General features: G+C 52.2%; 1 protein-coding gene across 1 annotated transcript in view; it reads right to left on the reverse strand.

The window, feature by feature from the left end:
* The window catches only part of LOC311237548 (leucine-rich repeat and fibronectin type III domain-containing protein 1-like protein), a gene marked incomplete at both ends in the record, with an annotated part of 156,583 nt that overhangs the window by 132,544 nt on the left and 4,070 nt on the right, over positions 1-19,969 (reverse strand). Inside the window, one exon of the mRNA XM_084325492.1 lies at positions 15,861-16,027. Within this exon, the coding sequence (XP_084181618.1) occupies positions 15,861-16,027 (167 nt within the window). The remainder of the gene's footprint in view (positions 1-15,860; positions 16,028-19,969) is intronic.

Consider the following 19,969-nt stretch of genomic DNA (forward strand, 5'->3'; position numbering starts at 1 on the left):
TCATGTCAGGAAGTGCATCAGTAACACGGCCCTGACCTCTGACCTTCACACACACTCACAAGCCCTCCAGCTGCTTTGTGGCTAACCGCACATGACTGCAGTTGTACTCGCTAGCTCCCAGGAATGTGTGTGTGAGTGTGTGTGTTGTGGGTTCAAGTGTTCTCTATCAACCCAGCTTAGCGGGCCTGACCTCCCCCTACAGCGGCGTCTAGTGAGAGAGGAGCTTGGTATTGCTGTGAGCGCTCGGGCAACAGATCAATTTCCCAAACAAGCATGCTGACATTTGACCTTTGATTGATTCAGGAAGTGCTCTGATCAGAATCAAAACAACCACCTCAGCAGAACCAGAGTAACAGAGTAATGAATCCACAATGGAGGGCAGGGGAGGCACAACATTTATACACAGACTGATTGACACATCAGGGATGATTGGAACGAGAGACAACTGAGAAGGAAACATAGACAGACTACAGTGACACACTAAAACAAGTACAAATACAAATACAAACAAATACACACACACACTGGAGACATACCACTAAACCGGACAAGGGAAAGCAGCAGGTAACAGGTACACAGGAATGGGCAACATGACAGGGAGTACACTAAGGATTAATGACAATACAAGACACAGGTGAAGGGCAATAACAAGCAGAGACAGTGCAGGCAGTTGTCCTGTAGGTGGGAGTATAGGACCACGAATGGGTGCAGGATGAGAGTAGAGTTCAGGTGGATTGTAACAGTACCCCCCCCCTCAAAGGACGGCTTCCAGATGGCCCATAAGACCGCCCGGGAACGGGCAAGGTGGGGGGCTGGGACCCAGGAAAAAACTGGGGGATGAGACCAGGATGAAGGGGACGAGGACAAGGGGAGCCGGAGCAGGGAGTTGGTGTCATAAACCCAGGAGGGGCACAGGAGAAGGGGGTCAAAAGGCCAGGGCGAACGGGCCCAGGGGGAGGAGGCCAGGGACAGGGGGGTGGAGGAAAGAACCCAGGAGGGGCACAGGAAAAGGGGAGCAGGGGAACAGGGCCGGAGAAGGGTCTGGAGAAGGGAGACCGGGGCACAGGACCAGTGGGACTGGAAACTGGGACAGAGGGCCGACGAGGGGGACAAGGGAGGCTGAAGCAGGGGGAGCGGAGACAACAACCCCGGAGTAGGACCTGGGACTGGGGTCTCCTCGGCAGCGAGACCAGGCGTAGAACCCCAGGCAGGCATCTCTCCAGCAGTAGGATCCGGCGCAGAAGCAGGACCAGATGTAGTGCCAGGCCCAGATAGAGCCAGGACCAGGCATAGAGGCAGGACCAGATGTAGAAGCAGGGCCAGACGTGGAAGCAGGGCCAGGAGCAGGGGACACCCCGGGGACAGGAGCAGGAACAGGAGCAGCCGGGGCTACACTAGCAGGGGATTCCCTACTAGCAGGAGGGGCTATGCTAGCCTTATGAGTCTTGCTAGCTACAGAGGCTCCGCTAGCTGCCGGGGCTACGCTAGCAGGGGATTCCTTACTAGCTGTAGGGGCTAAGCTACGTGCAGGAGCTGTACTAGCTGCAGAGACTCTGATAGCAGTGGGTGATGTGCTAGCTGTAGGGGCTACACTAGCAGAATAACTAAGGTGCTAGTTTTAGAGGCTACACTAGCAGAGGAGCCTAATGTGCTAGCTGTAGGGGCTACACTAGCAGAGGGGGCTAAGGTGCTAGCTGTAGGGGCTACACTAGCAGAGGAGGCTAATGTGCTAGCTGTAGGGGCTACACTAGCAGAGGGGGCTAATGTGCTAGCTGTAGGGGCTACACTAGCAGAGGGGGCTAAGGTGCTAGCTGTAGAGGCTACACTAGCAGAGGGGGCTAAGGTGCTAGCTGTAGAGGCTACACTAGCAGAGGAGGCTAATGTGCTAGCTGTAGGGGCTACACTAGCAGAGGGGGCTAAGGTGCTAGCTGTAGAGGCTACACTAGCAGATGAGGCTAATGTGCTAGCTGTAGGGGCTACACCAGCAGAGGAGGCTAAGCAGTTGAGCCTGTGCTAGCTGTGGGGGCTGCACTAGCAGTAGAGGCCTTACTTGCCATGCTGGCAGTAGAGGCTGGAGCAGGAGGGGTCCGGTCCATTAGGTCCTCAAACTGGAGGGAAAAAACCAACATCTGTTGGTTCAGGTCAGGACGCCAATGCCTGATGGAGCGGAACAGCTCCCGGATGGAATCCCTCTCAGCTTGGGTGTATTTCCAAAACTCACCGCCCTCCAAGAATCTCCCAATGGTGGAAAGTGCCACACTCGTGCTGTCCGCTGGGTCCTTGGCTGGTGGATTAATTCCGTTACGATGTGCAGGGTGTGTAGGACCCAAACGCAGGACAGAACATGAAGAGAGCAGGCAGGAGACGGTGGGCTGATATTCAAAGGACTTTACTTGGTAAACCACGAAGGGACAGGATACACATAATATGATACTCCTCGAACGACAGAACACAGGATACAGAGGATTCACAGGATACACAGGATACAGAGGATAACTCCACGAATGACAGGGTTTACTGATACAGAGAACAGACTACTCACAAGCGACAGTATATAGAACCAGAGTAACAGAGTAATGAATCCACAATGGAGGGCAGGGGAGGCACAACATTTATACACTGATTGACACATCAGGGGTGATTGGAACGAGAGACACCTGGGAAGGAAACATAGACAGACTACAGTGACACACTACAACAAGACAGGACTGATAAAAAATACACACACACACTGGAGACATAACACTAAACAAGACAAGGGAAAACAGCAGGTAACAGGTACACAGGAATGGGCAACATGACGGGGAGTACACTAAGGATTAATGACAATACAAGACACAGGTGAAGGGCAATAACAAGCAGAGACAGTGCGGGCAGTTGTCCAGTAGGTGGGAGTATAGGACCACAAATGGGTGCAGAATGAGAGGAGAGTTCAGGTGGATTGTAACACCATTTACCTTAACCCTAACCTTACGCTCAGTGGAGACGTCACGTCCCACCCAAACCTAAAGTAGAGATGAAACAACATCTTGCAGTGTAACTAGTAAGAGTAGGTAAGGGATATGTACAGATATTTATATAGTATACAGGTATGTAAAAAAGATTATGTGCAGGTATGTACAGACAGATGTGGATATATATATTTAGAGTAAGAATAAATATATATAATATATATCAAACTGTCAGAGAACAACAGCAAAAGACTGGCTCAGTTGGATGAATTAGACTACATGTTTGATAAAACTCCACCTACAGTTACAGCCATTACGGCCCGTCTACCATCCTACCGCGGTGCAGACCGGGGTTGAGTTTGAGGTTGATTGCTGTTCTGTTATGTCAATCAATCAATCAATCAAATGTATTTATATAGCACGTTTAAACATGATGCTTGTCAACCAAAGTGCTTCACATAGCTAAGCTAAGAACAAAGAAAAGTATAAAAAAAAATAATAATAATCAACGGATAGACAAAGGAAAAACAGAACAACATGTCAACAAGTACGGCAAGAGTCAAAGTGAGTCAGGGAAGGCCAGGCGATATAGGTGGGTTTTGAGTTTTGATTTAAAAGACTCGATGGAGGGGGCAGATTTAATGGACATGGGGATGCTGTTCCAGAGGTCAGGGGCTGCGACCGCAAAAGCACGTCCCCCCCTAGACTTGAAGTTAGACCTACGGGTGGTTAGGAGACCCTTATCAGCCGATCTGAGGGCCCTGGCGTTGGTATAGGGGGTGAGGAGGTCTGCTAGGTAAGCAGGGGCCTTACCATTAAGGGCTTTGTAGACCAATAAGAGGACCTTGAAGTCTATTCTAAAGCGCACCGGGAGCCAGTGGAGGGAGGCAAGTACAGGGGTGATGTGAGCTCTCTTCCGGGTACCTGTGAGCAGTCTAGTGGCAGCGTTTTGGGGGAGTTGTAGACGGGCTATGGTGGATTTATTTAGCCCCAGGTACAGGGAGTTACAGTAGTCTAAGCGTGAGGATATGAAGGCTCTTTCCAGGTCTGAGGGGGAGAGAATGGCCTTGATCCTGGCTATGGACCGGAGCTGGAAAAAGCACCCATTCACCACCGAGTTTACGTGCCTATTGAAAGAAAACTCGGGGTCAAAGAGCACACCCAGGTTTTTAACAAAGGGCTGGACTAGGGGATACAGGTTACCCAGGCTGCTGGCAATGACACTGGTTTGGTTCGGAGGGCCGAGAAGGAGGATTTCACACTTTGACTGATTGAGCTGTAGAAAATTGTGTGCCATCCAGCATTTGATGTCGTCTAGGCAGGAACGAAAACTGTCGAGATTGTTTATATTGTTGGGTTTCATGGCGAGATAGACCTGAGTGTCGTCAGCACAAAAATGGAAAGAGATGTTGTGTTTTTTAATGATCAGACCAAGGGGTAGCATGTATAGGGAGAATATGTTCCACCAGGAGGCGCAATGCCTGACAGAACTGATCCCGATTTGCACCGTTCATCGGATAACCACAGCGCTTCAGAAATAGGTCTCGAAAGCCAAGGCACACATAAAAGATATGTATTTCAATTTGACATCCATAACTGATGATGATGAAGTTAAGACAACCTTTCTCTAGGCTTTTGAAAAAGTAGGGGAGCAGCCGAGATAAATCGCTGATCGAAGCACAACTTTCCAAAAATGATTACTAATATTTCCCAAATTAAGATACAAGATCATCATGAAATATTATTTCACAAACCCTAGATTTAAATATATTAATTGAAAATGGAGGAGGAGAGAAACTGCCCGGTTAAATTGCGCCGTTCTGCTCGTCATCATGAATCTACTGTGTATCTAATCTGAATTTAACCCTTTCACTACCACACTACAGAAGGTTAACCTTTCACTACCACACTACAGACGGTTAACCGTCTGTAGTGTGGCAGTGAAAGGGTTAACCTTCTGTAGTGTGGTAGTGAAATGGATTAAGTATAATATGTGTTACTAGCCTCCCAGGAATTACCCTAGATCACTCTAAAACGAAGGGTTATGTATATAACCCAGTTATATGAGTTAAATGGTGCGCTCAGCACCTGTTCTGCACTGTACTTCACTTCGTGCACGAGCACTGAATAACAAACTCCACAATGTACCTTTACATCCCAACATCCGTCTGACCACACCCCCTTCCGCTTACCTTCATAAGCAGGTGTGTGGTCACCTACTCGCCTCCTTCCCAAACTTTCACCACAAGGCGAGATCAAGGGCCGCAGTGGCGTCCAGGTGCTGAGCGCACCATTTAACTCATAGAACTAGGTTATATACATAACCCTTCGTTCTATGTCGTTAATGGCTTGCTCAGCACCTGTTCTGCAACAGGGGCTGAGCGGGAGCCATAGCCCGACCAATGTACCCCGCTGAGGCCCCCCACAACCATCAGACCGGGAAGGACCGAGCCCCCCCGACCCTCCCTAATGGAGGATACCCCCCCTATTGGAGGTTCACGGGAGGGCGACGGATCCAACCGTGCGAAGAGGCACTCAAGCAACCCAACGCACAGGGTGAGCAGACCATGGCTTGACCCCACGACTACACACACGCACAACCCGCATGCCACCCGGGAACGAACGAGGGAACAACCACGTTACTGCCCCCAAAATCACGGGGTCAAGAGCAAACCCAACCCTGTGGCAAGGCTGTAGCAGCGGAGCGCGAAGGAAGACCCAGACCCACTGAAGGGACTGGATCCCCTGGAAAAAGGGGGCCCGGAGAGGTCAATGACGCCAGGCATCAAGACCCCACCAGGTGGTCACTTAGTGACACCGCCCCCCACATCGCCAGCATATTCGGATAAGGCCCCTCCAAGAGCGGGCCCTTACCCCCCAATAGCACACCGCCCGGCATACTGACCCTGTAGAACAGGCAGTCAGCATGGCCGTAAGCACTCAAAAGGTTAACCAACGGAAGCAGGCAGCATACCGGGGAAACCAGGCAACAGGCTGTAACCCGAGCCTGGAGCACTACGGACGAGACAGGCGCCAAAGGAGTCAGCTGGAAAACAGCCCTCCCGGCGGAAGGGGCGGACGCTGGCGTTGTTGACCACCATGACGAAGCCTCCATTAAAAAAAACCCACCCAGAGGGGTCGAGGCAGAGAAGGCTGACACGATTGGCAGACATCATGAACGTGCAGGGGCACACTCAACCGGGTAACCCGGGAGTTGACTCTGCTCCAACACACCAGGGAACCAACCACCCTGTCGTTACCAGACGCCTTATCATCCCCCAAATATGAACGAGAATCCGTCGAGAACCAATAACAGGTTGTCAGAAGAGGAAAAAAACCTCCATCCCAGTTGCTTTATAAAAACGCTGTTTTAACCACAAGCAACCAAGGTGTACTAGCTACCTGCATGATCCTTAACAGAACACCCCGAGCTAGCACTAAGCATGCGTCGGGACACAACCACATCAATGAACAGGCTATTTAGACCTTTCAGTGAATCCCCAAGGCGCCCAGGGGAAACGACAAGAGGGGTGTGGCGCTTCCTATACTCCAACTCTTTTTATTAAAAAGAAGGAAGCACCAACAGACATGAATCCCATTTTACACAGCCGAGGGTAAAAACTGTTTACATTTTTACATCCAGTCACCCCTATCACAGAGGACTTCAGACTGAAATTCCCCAGAGAGCCTTCCCACGTGAGTCGTAGAATGAAAAAGCCATGGTAACTACGAGTCATGTGACCAACTGACTCAAGTTACACATAAAATCGAGCGTAGTGGACCCGTAAGTCCTACGCTCTATCCCGACACTTTGACACAACAGATCGTACGTAAAGATCCAACTCACGGAAGCCATCGTCATAGCAACGTGCGTAGTGACGTATGCCATGACGGGGGGAAACCCAACACTCAACGCCTGTTTTTAATAGGAGCAGAGTCAGGGCAACCCTTTCCCCAAACCCCCCCCCCCCCGCCTACCTGCCAAGTCGCCTAACGGCTTGGCGACGACTGGCCTAACAGGAGATGAGTAAACCCCCCTGACCAATCAGAAGAGGGAAGGAGGGGTTTATTCCGCACCCCCTCACAAACCCTTCCCCCTGCACACAATAACAACTGTAGCATATGATACCTTTGTTAAAATGCTAATGAAATAGCGCAAGCTAATACAATGCACGCTACCCACAGATAACTGTGAACAGGGTTTACAACAAAACCAAGTCGCGTGTGTGTGAATCCTACACCCGCATCCTATGTTGTACATAGAAAAACACCGATAGAGAGAGCGAACGGCTGGGCCGTGGAACGTGTGTATACGAGCATTACTGCAACTAACACAACAGTGTTGTAGCTCAACATTACTTGTGTAAGCAACAGACCATACAACTAGCCTCTACCTGCATGTGGAGTGTCAGGCCGAGGTAGAAACCATTCTATAACCGAGTGTAGGCTGCAGACCTTGCTTAAGCTCATAACACCAACGCAACCCTTCTATCAATGTATACTAGTGAAGATTCACACTTTGCAACCTCATCATATGTTTTGGTGAAGAAACACACAGTTTGTTAACAAAAAATACAGTCCCCCTTTAGAGGGGACTTTTTATTGTCGAACAAAATTATATGAGAGGCCGGGGAGGGGATTAACAGAGGGGACCACAGGGGGAAAAAAGTCACTGGGCCTAGCGGCGCCTGCCGCCTCGAGCCGCTCGGGATTTGCCACCCCGGGAAGCCCCGGAGGGACGGTAGACAATCGGCGGCTGGTCACGGCGATCCCTACCGTCTCCTCCAGGCGCAGATGGGCCGGCTGCAGCGGCGGCGCCCTCTCTCCTCCTGGCCTTCTTCGAAGGGCCAGCAGTGGCGGTGGTAGCAGCAGCAGTCACGGCGGAGGAAGCTCGACAACGTGGCAGCCGTCTGACTCCACCAGCGATGTCGGGAGGGGGAAAATGAGGTTGAAGCACGGAGCGCTCCTCCTGCATTTCTCTGCACGTCGAGGTCATCAAGTGCAGGGCCTTCCCGAACAGTCCAGCATCGGAGAGGGTGGCCGTTAGAAGAGGACCTCTCTTCTTCTCCGGCACACGGGCCTGCTCCAGCCAAAGGTGGCGCTGGGTTAGAGTCGCCAGGGCTCGCACTTTCCCAGCGGCTATGGCCTGCAGCTGAGTCAGATGCAGGACAGCTCCTGCCGCCTGGGTGAGCTGGTCATGTTGGACATCACTCAGCTCCATGCCGCCCGTCAATATCCCGGATATGAATCTTGCCAGCTGCGCAACGTTAGATGCGGCAGCCAGAGATTGTGTTCCAGAGATGAATGACTGGTCGCTCCAATAAGCCAACCGCCTCGCCGGTTTCCCTTGAGGAACCGGCTTGCGTAACGGCTCCCACACCACCTCCGGACAGAGGAGAGCGGCCATCGACCTATCAAGCCGTGGCACGCCCTCTCTCATACCTTCGACCAAACCCGCCACCCGCGTAACTTGTACGTAGGCGGGGGTGAGGCCAATGATGTGGGACACCACCTGGCCCCGACGAACATAGGCCCCCATTGAGGGAAAAAATGGGTAGACAACGTCCACCCCTCTCACCGGGCGACGCTGCCAGAGATGACCTATTAGATCATCAGGGACAGGAACAGGCAGTGGCTGATGCAGCGGCACGCTGTTTGCAACGGCCGCCACCGCCATAAGCTCGGGAAACAAAGCCTGCAGTTCCCCCTGCAGACTTTCCTCCACCGAGCCCGCATCCCTCACATGCAGCAGGCTACGACTGGTCAAGGAGCCACATTCCGATGTGGCTGATAGTAGGGCATCCTGCCGACGAGTCAGAGGGTCTTCCCCGACGTCTTCAAACAAGGCGCCCCAAGGAGACATTTCACCCCCCTCCAGTGTTACCTGGACGGGCGGGATACATGTCTCCACCGGGCCTTCAAATAAGAACCCTTCTGCCTCTACCATGTAATCCTCTTTTTCCATCGGGCAGGTAGAGACCGACGCATCCTCACTGGGCTCCAGCAATTCACCAAACCCAGGCCGTTCGCGTCTGCAAGCCACCATCTTGCGACGGGAGCGAGCAGACACAAAAAGTTTGCGTCTCAAATCCTCTGGAACCAAAGGAACCGGCCGCTCAACAGCGGACCAGAACGCACGACGGAGGCGGAAATGGAGAACCGCTGGTGGAGAGTGGCTCTGCGAAGTAGACATTATGACTTAGATTTTTCTATCGAATATTTATGAGAGAAGAAAAAAATAAGCACAATGTAAACACGTCTCAACTTTCTTCAGCTAACAACCTCGTCTACCGAAGGCACTTCCTTGTGGTGAAAGTGAAGAAGGAGGCGAGTAGGTGACCACACACCTGCTTATGAAGGTAAGCGGAAGGGGGTGTGGTCAGACGGATGTTGGGATGTAAAGGTACATGGTGGAATTTTTTATTCAGTGCTCGTGCACGAAGTGAAGTACAGTGCAGAACAGGTGCTGAGCAAGCCATTAACGACATAGAACCTTTATTTACCAGGGTAGGTTCTGTTTTAACCTTTATTTACCAGGGTAGGTTCTGTTTTTAACCTTTATTTACCAGGGTAGGTTTTTAACCTTTATTTACCTGGGTAGGTTCTATCGTTAACCTTACCAGGGTAGGTTTTTAACTCATTGACCGCCAGCATCCTGTAGTAGCTACCGCCAGTGCTGTAAACGGTGGGAGTCGCTCACCTTGTTTGCAGGGCTATAACTATTTAAATATTATAGCTATATATGCAATACTATGGCCCATTTGACAGAGTATCTACGTTCAAGATGTGAAAAAGGAATATCTTTTCCATCCATACATTCTCGTTTTATACCGTGGTGAATATAAGTATAGTTAAAAATAGAACCTACCCTGGTAAATAAAGGTTAGAACAGAGCCTACCCTGGTAAAAAAAGGTTATTAACAGAACCTACCCTGGTAAATAAAGGTTGTAAACAGAACCTACCCTGGTAAATAAAGGTTAAAAACAGAACCTACCCTGGTAAATAAAGGTTACAAACAGAACCTACCCTGGTAAATAAAGGTTATAAACAGAACCTACCCTGGTAAATAAAGGTTAAAAACAGAACCTACCCTGGTAAATAAAGGTTATAAACAGAACCTACCCTGGTAAATAAAGGTTAAAAACAGAGCCTACCCTGGTAAATAAAGGTTCTGTTCCATTAGGGGCTCTGCTTGGCATCACACTGCACTCCCTCGCGTACGTGCACGTGCACTGAATAAATTCCACAAATGTACCTTTAATACCAGTATTAGTCTGACCACACCCCTCATCAGCTTACCTTCATAAGCAGGTGTGTGGTCACCTGCTCTCCTCCTTCTCGCTTTCACCACAAGGAAGTGCCTCGGTAGTACCCCACTTGACGTGTTGTTAGTTGAAAAGAGTTGTGACGGGTTTACATTGTGCTTAATTTTTTCTTCTCTCACATCTGTTGTACAAGAAAAAGTTGGGTCATAATGTATTCCGCGGAGAGTAGACCCGCTAGACCTACTCTTCACCAGCGGTTCTCCATTCCCGCCTCCGTCGTGCGCCTCGGTGCTGGGCTGTTGCCACTCTCGTGGTTGCCGACCCAGCCCGGGAGACTGCCGTGGATAGTTGGCCTCACCCAAGAGCAGAGGGTTTGGTGCCGTCGCTCCGGCGATGGCCTGATCTCGACTCTGGTTCCTCTGGTTCTGGGGAATCGCCCGTTGGTGAACGGGGGGTTGTCTTGGAGCCAGAGGATTTGCGACGCAAACTTTTCGCGTCTGCCCGCTCACGTCGCAAGATGGTGGCATGCAGGCGCGAACGGCCTGGGTTTGGGGAACTGCTGGAGACCAGCGAAGATGCGTCCGGCTCTGGATTTCCAATGGAGACTGAGGACTTCATGGACGAGGGGGACGGGTTTTTGTATGAGGGCCCCGTGGAGGAGAGTATCCCTCCTCAGGAGACCCCGGAGGGGGGGGAAATGGCTCCATGGGGCGCCCTGTTCGAGGATGTCGAGGAACCACCTTGGCCTCATCAGCAGGATGCCCTACTGTCGGCCACATCAGACTGTGGCTCCTTGACCAGTCGCAGCCTGCTGTATGTGAGGGATGCGGGGTCGGTGGAGGAAGGTTCGCAGGAGGAACTGCGGGCCTTGTTTCCCGAGCTCATGGCGGTAGCCGCCGCCGCAAACGGCGTGCCGCTGCCGCTGCCATTGCCTGCACCTGTCCCTGATGACCTCATAGGCCATCCCTGGCAGCGTCCCCCAGTGAGAGGGGTGGACGTTGTCTACCCATTTTTCCCATCGATGGGGGCCTATGTTCGTCGGGGTCAGGCGGTGTCCAACATCATGGGACTAACTCCTGCCTACGTACCAGTTACGCGGGTGTCGGGGTTGGTCAAAGGTATGGGGGAGGGCGTGCCTCGGCTTGACAGTCCGATGGCCGCGCTCCTCTGTCCGGATATGGTGTGGGAACCCCTATGCAAGCCGGTCCTCCAGGGGAAATCGGCTAGGCGATTGGCTTATTGGGGTGACCAGTCATTCATCGCTGGTACACAATCGCTAGCTGCGGCGTCTAACATCGCCCACCTGGCTAGATTTGTATCAGGGATAATGACGGGCGGCACGGATCTGAACGAGGTGAAATGCGATCAGATCACCCAGGCTGCGGGAGCTGTCCTGCACCTTTCCCAGGTGCTGGCCATAGCCATGGGGAAAGTGCGCGCCCTGGCCACCCTGGGCCAGCATCACCTTTGGCTGGAGCAGGCCCGTGTGCCAGAGAAGAAGAGAGCTCCTCTTCTGACGGCCGCCCTCTCCGACGCTGGCCTATTCGGGAAGGCCCTGCGGTTGATGTCCTCAACATGCAGAGAGATGGCAGAGGAGAGGTCCATTCTCCAACCCCATTTTCCGCCTCCCCTCCTTGCCGGTGGAGTCAGAAGGCTTCCGCGACGTCGAGCTGTCTCCGTCGCCGCTACCACTGCCTCCGCCGCCGCTGCTGGCCCTGCCAAGAGGGCCAGGGGACGAAACGGCGTTTCTGCCACCGCCGGCCCATCCACGACCGGAGGAGATGGTAGGGAACGTCGTGTCCAGCAGACTGTAACCTACCGTCCCTCCGGGGCTCCTCGGGGTGGCAAGACTCAAGCGGCGCGAGGTGGCAAACGCCGTTAAGTGACTTTTTCCCCTCTGTGTCCCCTCTCCTCTACACCCTCCCCGGCCCCGATTTTGTGCCTTGACACACTTTATTTAGTTAATAAAAAAGTTCCCCGATGTGAGGGGGACTGTGTTTTGGCCGAACAAACTGTGTCTTTCTTCAAACAATTCATATGGTGGGGTTGTGTATATATGAATCTGCCCTTTTACGTTGTGGGATGAGTCGTGTTGTGTTACGAGGTTAAGCAAGGTCTGCAACGTACACTCGGTAATAGGTTCTATTAGCTTGATGCTCCACATGCAGGTAGAAACTGGTGTTATTCCATTGCTTGAACTAAGTATATGTGTTTCACAATGCTGTGTTGTTTAGTTGCAGTAATACTCGTACACACACATTTCACGGCCTAGCCGTTTACTCTCGATCAGCGTTTTTTCCTATGTGCGACATAGTCAACGGGTATAGGATTCACGCACAGGCGACTTGTGTTTTGTTGTAAAACCTTTACACATTTTTGTGGGTAGCGGGCATTGTATTAGCTTTTGCTATGCATTGCTTTCTACCGGAGGTTTTTCAAGATGGCTACGGTTGTTTTTCTGTGTGTAGGGATAAAGGGTGTTTTTTCGGGAGGGGGTGTCGAATAAACCCCTCCTTTCCCACTTGATTGGTTTAGGGGATTTTTTGATCTCTTCTGCTGAGCCAGTCAGGGCCAAGCCAGTGGGACGTCTTGGCGGGGGGGGGGGGTATTCTACCGACTCCTATTACATGACAGGAGCCGGCAGGTTTCCCCGCCCGTTGTAGCGGTGTTGCTATGGCGACGCCTTCCATGAGTTGGTGTCTTAAAGATGTCGAGGTTAGGGCGTAGGGCTCACAGTTCTGCTGCGCCCGATTTATGTGTCAACTTGAGTCGATTGGTCACGTGACTCACAGTTGACATATCTTTTTCATGACTATGGACTCATGTGGGAAGGTGTTTCTGGGAGGGTCTGGTCTTACACTCTGATTAAAAAGAGTGACTGGATTAAAATCATGTGAAAACAGGTTTTTTACTCCCAGCTGTGCAGTTGGGTCATACGGGTGATGCTTTTTCTTTATTATTATAAAGAGTTGGATGTGTCTATATGGATTGGAAATGAGGGTCCCTGATGGAAACAAGACTAACGTCTTTCTCAGGTCTGCCTCCCCTTAACCAATTGTGTGTATTGCCGTACTGGGTTGTACCCTTTCTGCAGTCTGTTGGGTAAACTTTTTCATTCATTCATTCATGGAGTTGATTGCATCTCGCCCCTCTTGTTGTTCCCCTGGGCGTCTTGGGGATTCAATATGGTGGTCTAAACGGCCTATTGTTGATGTGGCTATGTCAAAACGCACACATAGTGCTAGCTCAGGATGTTCTTTTGGGGCATTGGCTGACTGGCGCGCCTTGATTGCTTGGGGTTGAAACAGCGTTTTTATGAAGCAATTGGGATGGGGTTTTTTCCTCTTCCGACACCCTGTGTGGTTGTCGATGGGTTCCCGTTCATGTCAGGGGATGATGACGGAATGGGTCTGGACATATGGGGAAGGGTCTCACGCCCTAGGGGTGGGCCACCGGGCGCGGTTTGTACCGAAACGTCTGGGTGGCGCCTTCTTTTTATGTTGGGATCAACACGCATATCTGCCCCTTCTCCTGGGGTTGGCAGGTCGGCGTGATTAGGGCACGGGACTGGTTCTGGTCGCGCTGGTCCAGATCAGTTGCACCCGTTGTCCGCTGGGGATGCAGATCTGCTGTTCTGGTACCCTGAGGGACTTGGGTTTTTTTCAGGGGGAAAAAATGCTAGGTCGGTCCGGGTGTCACAGGGTTGAGCGTTATGGAACCCTTGTTGGGTGCGTTGTATTCTGCACTGTCATAATGGCTTATGGCCGTGCCAACCTGTACGCGCCCGATCTCGTCGGATCTCGGCCGCTGTGCAGGTTGGTCTTGGTTGGTACTTGGTTGGGTGACCTCCTGGGAATACCGAGTGCGGGGTGCTGGGGCTGGTCTTCCATTTTTTATGCTCTTCTCTTGCGCTTGGCGCAGAGGGGCCTGTTGGGGTGGTTTTAACCTCCTCGGGGGACCCTGTGCTCCCCGTATCACCGGGCCCGGTCCGGGGTAATGTTTCGTTGACCCGTAGGCCCGGGATAGCCCTGTTGGAAACCAGAACGCGGGCTGCGGCGGTGCCGCAGGTGTGTTTTTGGGGTTTCTTTCCTGAGGGGTTATGGGACCAACCATTGCATGGGGTAATGCCTAGGTGGTTGGTTCTCTGGTGTGTTGCTGCAGTGTCAACTCCCGGTTTCTCCGGTTGAGGGTGCCCCTGCACGTTCATGACGTCTGCCGATCGTATCGGCCTTCTCTGTGGAGGCTTGGTTATGCGACAACGCCAGCATACGCCCCTTCTGCCGGGGCGGCTGTGTTCAGCTGTCCTTTCTGGCGCCTGCCTCGTCCGCAGTCTCCAGGCTTGGGTTAACAGCCTGTTGCCTGGTCTTTTTTCCCGGTGCACTGCCTGCTTCCGTTGGTTAACTCTTGTGTGTTACGACCATGCTGTCTGCCTGTTGCAGGGCCTGTGTTCCAGGCGGTGTACTGTTGGGGAGGACAGGGCCCGCTCGGCTGAGGGGCCTTTGTCCGAATACGCTGGCGATGTGGGGGGCGGGGTCACTAGGTGCCCACCTGGTGGGGTCTTGATGCTGGCATCATGGACTTCTCCGGGCCCCCATTCCAGGGAGTCCAGTCCTTTTGGTGGGTCTGGGTCTTCCTTCGCGCTCCGCTGCTACGGCCTTGCCACGGGGTTGGGTTTGCCCTTGATCCCGTGATTCTGGGGGCAGTAACGAGGTTGTTTCCTACGTTCGTTCCCGGGTGGCATGCGGGTTGTGCGTGGGTGTAGTCGTGGGGTCAAGCCACGGTCTGCTCACCCTGTGCGTTGAGTTGCTTGAGTGCCTCTTCGCGCGGTCGGGTCCGTCGCCCTCTCGGTAAACCTCTAATAGGGAGGGTGCCCTCCATTAGGGGGGGTCGGGGGGGCTCGGCCCTCCCTGTTCTGTTGGTTGTGGGGGGCCTTCAGCGGGGTGTATTTGTCAGCCAGCGGCTCCGCTTGGCCTCCCTTTGTGCAGTGTGATGCCAAGCAGAGCCCCTAATGGAACAGAACGTTAGGTTATAACTATAACCAAGTTCTGTTAATTAGGGGTGACGCTTGGCATCAGACGGCCGCTGCAGCCCTTGACCTCACCTTGTGGTGAAAGCTTGGGAAGGAGGAGAGCAGGTGACCACACACCTGCTTATGAAGGTAAGCTGATGAGGGGTGTGGTCAGACTAATACTGGTATTAAAGGTACATTTGTGGAATTTATTCAGTGCGCGTGCACGTACGTGAGGGAGTGCAGTGTGATGCCAAGCGTCACCGCTAATTAACAGAACTTGGTTATAGTTATAACCTAACGTTAACAATAGAACCCACCCTGGTAAATAAAGGTTAAAAACCTACCATGGTAAATAAAGGTTAAAAACAGAACCTACCCTGGTAAATAAAGGTTAAAAACAGAACCTACCCTGGTAAATAAAGGTTACAAATAGAACTACCCTGGTAAATACAGGTTAAAAACAGAACCTACCCTGGTAAATAAAGGTTAAAAACAGAACCTACCCTGGTAAATAAAGGGTAAAAACAAAACCTACCCTGGTAAATAAAGGTTAAAAACAGAACCTACCCTGGTAAATAAAGGTTGTAAACAGAACATACCCTGGTAAATAAAGGGGGGTATATGTTCCTGACCTTGCCAGTTTGTGCAGGTTGGAGAAGATGCCCTCGGGGACGCTCTCGATGAGGTTGTGGTCCAGACTGAGGGTGTTCACGCTGGCCAGCAGGGAGACAGTGTCCCACGGAATATCCACCAGGTTATTATAACTCAGGTCCAAGTCCTCTAGTGTCTCCAAGAAGTCCTGCGGGGAGAGGTGGATAGAGGAAGAGAGGAGGAGATAGGGAGGGATGATGAAGGGAGAGAGGAAGAGGGAGGGAGGGAGAAAGGACAGGAAGAAGAGAGAGAGGAAGGAAGAGAGAGAAGTTAAACATGTTTTCTCCTTTTCGATCAATCCCCCTTTGTAGTTAGATGAATCACTGCACACAGCATTTAACTTTCAACAGGCATTCCAATAAAGTACTTTGAAGATAAAAAAGAGAGAGATAATTTAGAGCAGAGAGGAGGAGAAAGGGATTCAAGACTAAGCACAAGCGTCTGTTTGATAAAGAGAACATATAAGGAACTAAAGTAAGAGAGAGAATGAAGAGAGAACATTCAGAGAAAAAGGAGTAGAGATAAAGGAGATCAGAAGGAGTTACAAGTTATACTTTTTTCCCCTTCTGTTCCCAAAATCTCCAGTCCATCGGGTGGAGAGGGTGAGGGGGTTACTTTAAAGTGTGTCTTCCGCTCTCTTAAGAGATGTCAGTATAGCTTGATGAAGGGAGGAAAACTGTTTATTTTAAGGCTGGGTCAAGGATGCCCCGCTGAGATGGGAGGGGTGTGTACGTGGGGGTTTGGCGAGGGACGGGAGATGCAGCTGCACGTCAGAGATGCAGCCAAAACAATTCTATTGGATCATATTCACTGAACACTTTACTGCATTGGCTTCAAAACTTTCTAGAGATAAAAAGTGAAGGTTTTCAAAGCCCTCAACTGTGAGAAACGGCAGTGATCGTGACAACAAACTGGTTCTGAATGTTTTGATGTCCAGGTCCAGCAGGCCTCCGGGATTCGAGGACAGGGTGACCAGTGGTTATATATCGTATAGCTTACGCTCTGCACTCTAGTGGAACCCTATCCCTTATCAATCTAATACTGAATAAATGTCTTCACATGTACACACCCATCCGCCTGGCCACATCCGCTCCTCTACATAAGCGGGGATGTGGCCATACTAACAGGTCCTTCCCTATTTTCACCACCGACAAGTGAGTTTAGTGCCGAAATAGTTGTTGGAAAGGAGCTACGTGGACATTGTATCTTATTTTTCTCTCTTTCGCAAATTTACGAGAAAAGCTAAGACATAATGTTTGCCCCTTCGGAGGGTTTGGACGCTCGCAACGTCACCCTTCACCAGCGTGGCAGTCAGATATGCCCGGGCGGCGCCCGGTGGTGAGTTTGCCTCTCCGAGGGGCCGTTGAGCCTCCATCTCCCGTGAGATGGCCTGGTTCTGGCCCTGGTTCCCCCGCCAGTGGACAGTTGGCCGACAGGCCGACAGCTCCTCTGGTGGCAGGGGATTTGCGACGCAGACTCTTCGCCTCAGCTTGCTCTTGTCGTAAGGCGGCGAGCAGCAGGGGCGAACGGCCAGGCTTTGATGTTGTGCTGGAGCCGGACGAGAGTTCTCTTGCCTCGTCTCCATTTCCGATGGAGACTGAGGATCATATGGAGGGGGCGAGAGCTCTCTTGTTCGAAGCCCCTGTAGAGACGTATCACTCTCCCCCTCGGGGAGTGACAGGGAGTGTTGCGTCTCTTTGGGGTCCCTTGTACTCCAGGGTTGGGTTAGAACCTCCGACCATGAGACAAGATGCCCAGCTATCCGCCGCGTCGGATGGTGGCGCCCGTGGCAGCCTCCCATACGTGAGGGACACGAGTGACGTGGAGGGAGGTACGCAAGGGGAGTTGCTTGCCTTGTTCCCCGAGCTCATGGCGGCCGCCGCAGCCGCTAATGGCGTGGCATTGCCGCAGCCACTGCCAGCACCTGTTCCTGATGACATGATAGGTCATCTCTGGCAACGTCGTCCTGTGAGAGAGACGGGCGTTGTCTGCCCATTCTTCCCGTCGATGGAGGCCTACGTGACACAGGGACAGGTAATCTCCCGCATTGTTGGCCTTACCCCCGCCTACGTGCCAGTCACGTGGGTGGCGGGTTTGGTCCAGGGGCTAAAGGACGGGTGCCTCAGCTTGATAGCCCGATGGCATCCATACTTTGTCCCGAAATGGTGTGGGAGCCGTTGCGAAAGCCGCTTCCCGAGGGAAATCGGCTAGGCAGTTGGCTAATTGGAGTTAACAGGTGTACATCGCCGCGACTCAGAGCCTAGCTGCGACCTCTAACATTGCGCAGCTAGCGCGCTACATGTCGGGGCTGATGGCGGGCGGGTCGGTATTGGATGACCAGCAACAATATCTTCACGCCCAGGCGGCTGGGGCCATCCTGCACCTAACCCAGCTGCAGGCGATAGCCGCCGGGAAGGAGCGCGCCCTGGCCACTCTATCCCAGCGGCACATTTGGCTGGAGCAGGCGCGGGTGCCAGAACAGAGGAGGATTCCGCTGCTCACGGCCCCCCTCTCTGATGCTGGGCTATTCGGGTCGGCCATGCAGCAGATGACGGCAGCCTGCAGAGAGATGGAGGAGCGCTCTGTGCTCCAACCCCATTTCCCCCGACACAATGCCACCGGTGATGTCCAGAAGAAGCAACGCCGGCAGAGGACCGCGACCGCTGCCTCCGCCACCGCCGCCGCTGCTGGACCTTCGGCAAAGAAGGCCAGGAGTGGAGGGAGGCCTCGTCCACTGCAGCCAGCCGCTCCATGCCCGGAAGTAACAGTAGGGATCGTCGTGACCAGGCTCCCCAGAACCGTTCATCCGGGCCGGCTCCCCGTGGGGGCAAGCAGCGCTCTGCACGCGGCAGGCGCCGCTAGTGACTCCCCTGTTTACCCCTGTCCCAACATATGATTTTTTTATTAAATAAAAAAGTCCCTCCTGGTGAGGGACTGTTTTTTGTTACAAAATGTGTTTATTCACTATATATTGGGGATACAATGTATAAACCCTCACCTAGCTGTGGGGTTGTGTGTTTGCTTAGGGAGTAGGACAGTTTTCTTGAAAATTGTGTTCTGGTCGCTATACATGTGTGCTTAGCAAGGCCTGTGGCTTGTCTTCCCTCATCATGAAGAAGACTGTGTTCTTCTTGCAGTAGTAAGAGTGAACTTTACCTTTTTTATCTGAGGGGGTTGTGCGTATTCTGTTACGTTTGGGAGACATGGCATCGAGTCCACAACCGGGTTAGAGTGTTAGCCTACAGAAGTAATCACATATGTAGCTTGTACCGAGGTCTTTTGACCCTCTCTTTAAACGTCTGTCTTTTCTCTTTACTTGGTGAAGTATATAAACACGGGTGACGTGTTCGCACATGAGCCTAAAGCCTTGTATAAAAACCCATTTTCAGAAACGAGTTTATCGTCTGTGGCTGGCGTGCAAATGGTTGAGCTTATCCTAGCGTATCCGGGGTATGGGGTCATAAGGGGGTGAACTGATAAACCCCTCCCCCCCTTTTTCTGATTGGCCAGGGGGTTGGACCTCCTGTTCTTCGGTCTTCCTGTCACGCTGTTGGGTCAGCGCGTCACAGGGTGGGGAGAGGGGGGGGGGGAAGGGAGTTCCCTCGTCCCACGCCATATTTGGGCAGGTGGGTCACGGAATTTCCCCGGCCATTGAATACGTCACTGGAGCGCGTTTCTATTGGTCGTGAGCCTTCCGTGAGTTTTTTCAGGCTCCATGTTGTGGACCGCTGTCATTGTCAAGATTGAGTTATGCGGTGCGTTAGAAACTTTGTTTTCTGCTCTGCTCACTATTGCATATGTGTTGAGCTTTTGGTTACGTGGCTCAATGTTTACATATATCTTTTCAATTATTACTCACGTGGGAGGTCTCTCTGGGGGTTCCCTGTCTCCTCTCTTTATACAGAGCAGTGTTGGCAGGTTTTTTTTCCCTCAGATGCGTCATATGGGGCCCATATCTGTGTCTTTTGGGCGGCTTCCTACCGCTCGTCCCAGGCGGAATGGAGGGAACGTTATCTGGTTTCTTGTTAGAATTACCATTGATATGTTTTGGCTCTCGACGTGTACATAGCGCTGGCCCTGGGTGCTTCAG

Source organism: Notolepis coatsorum (assembly GCF_963971535.1).
Source record: "Notolepis coatsorum genome assembly, chromosome: 1".
Classification (NCBI taxonomy): Eukaryota; Metazoa; Chordata; class Actinopteri; order Aulopiformes; family Paralepididae; genus Notolepis; species Notolepis coatsorum.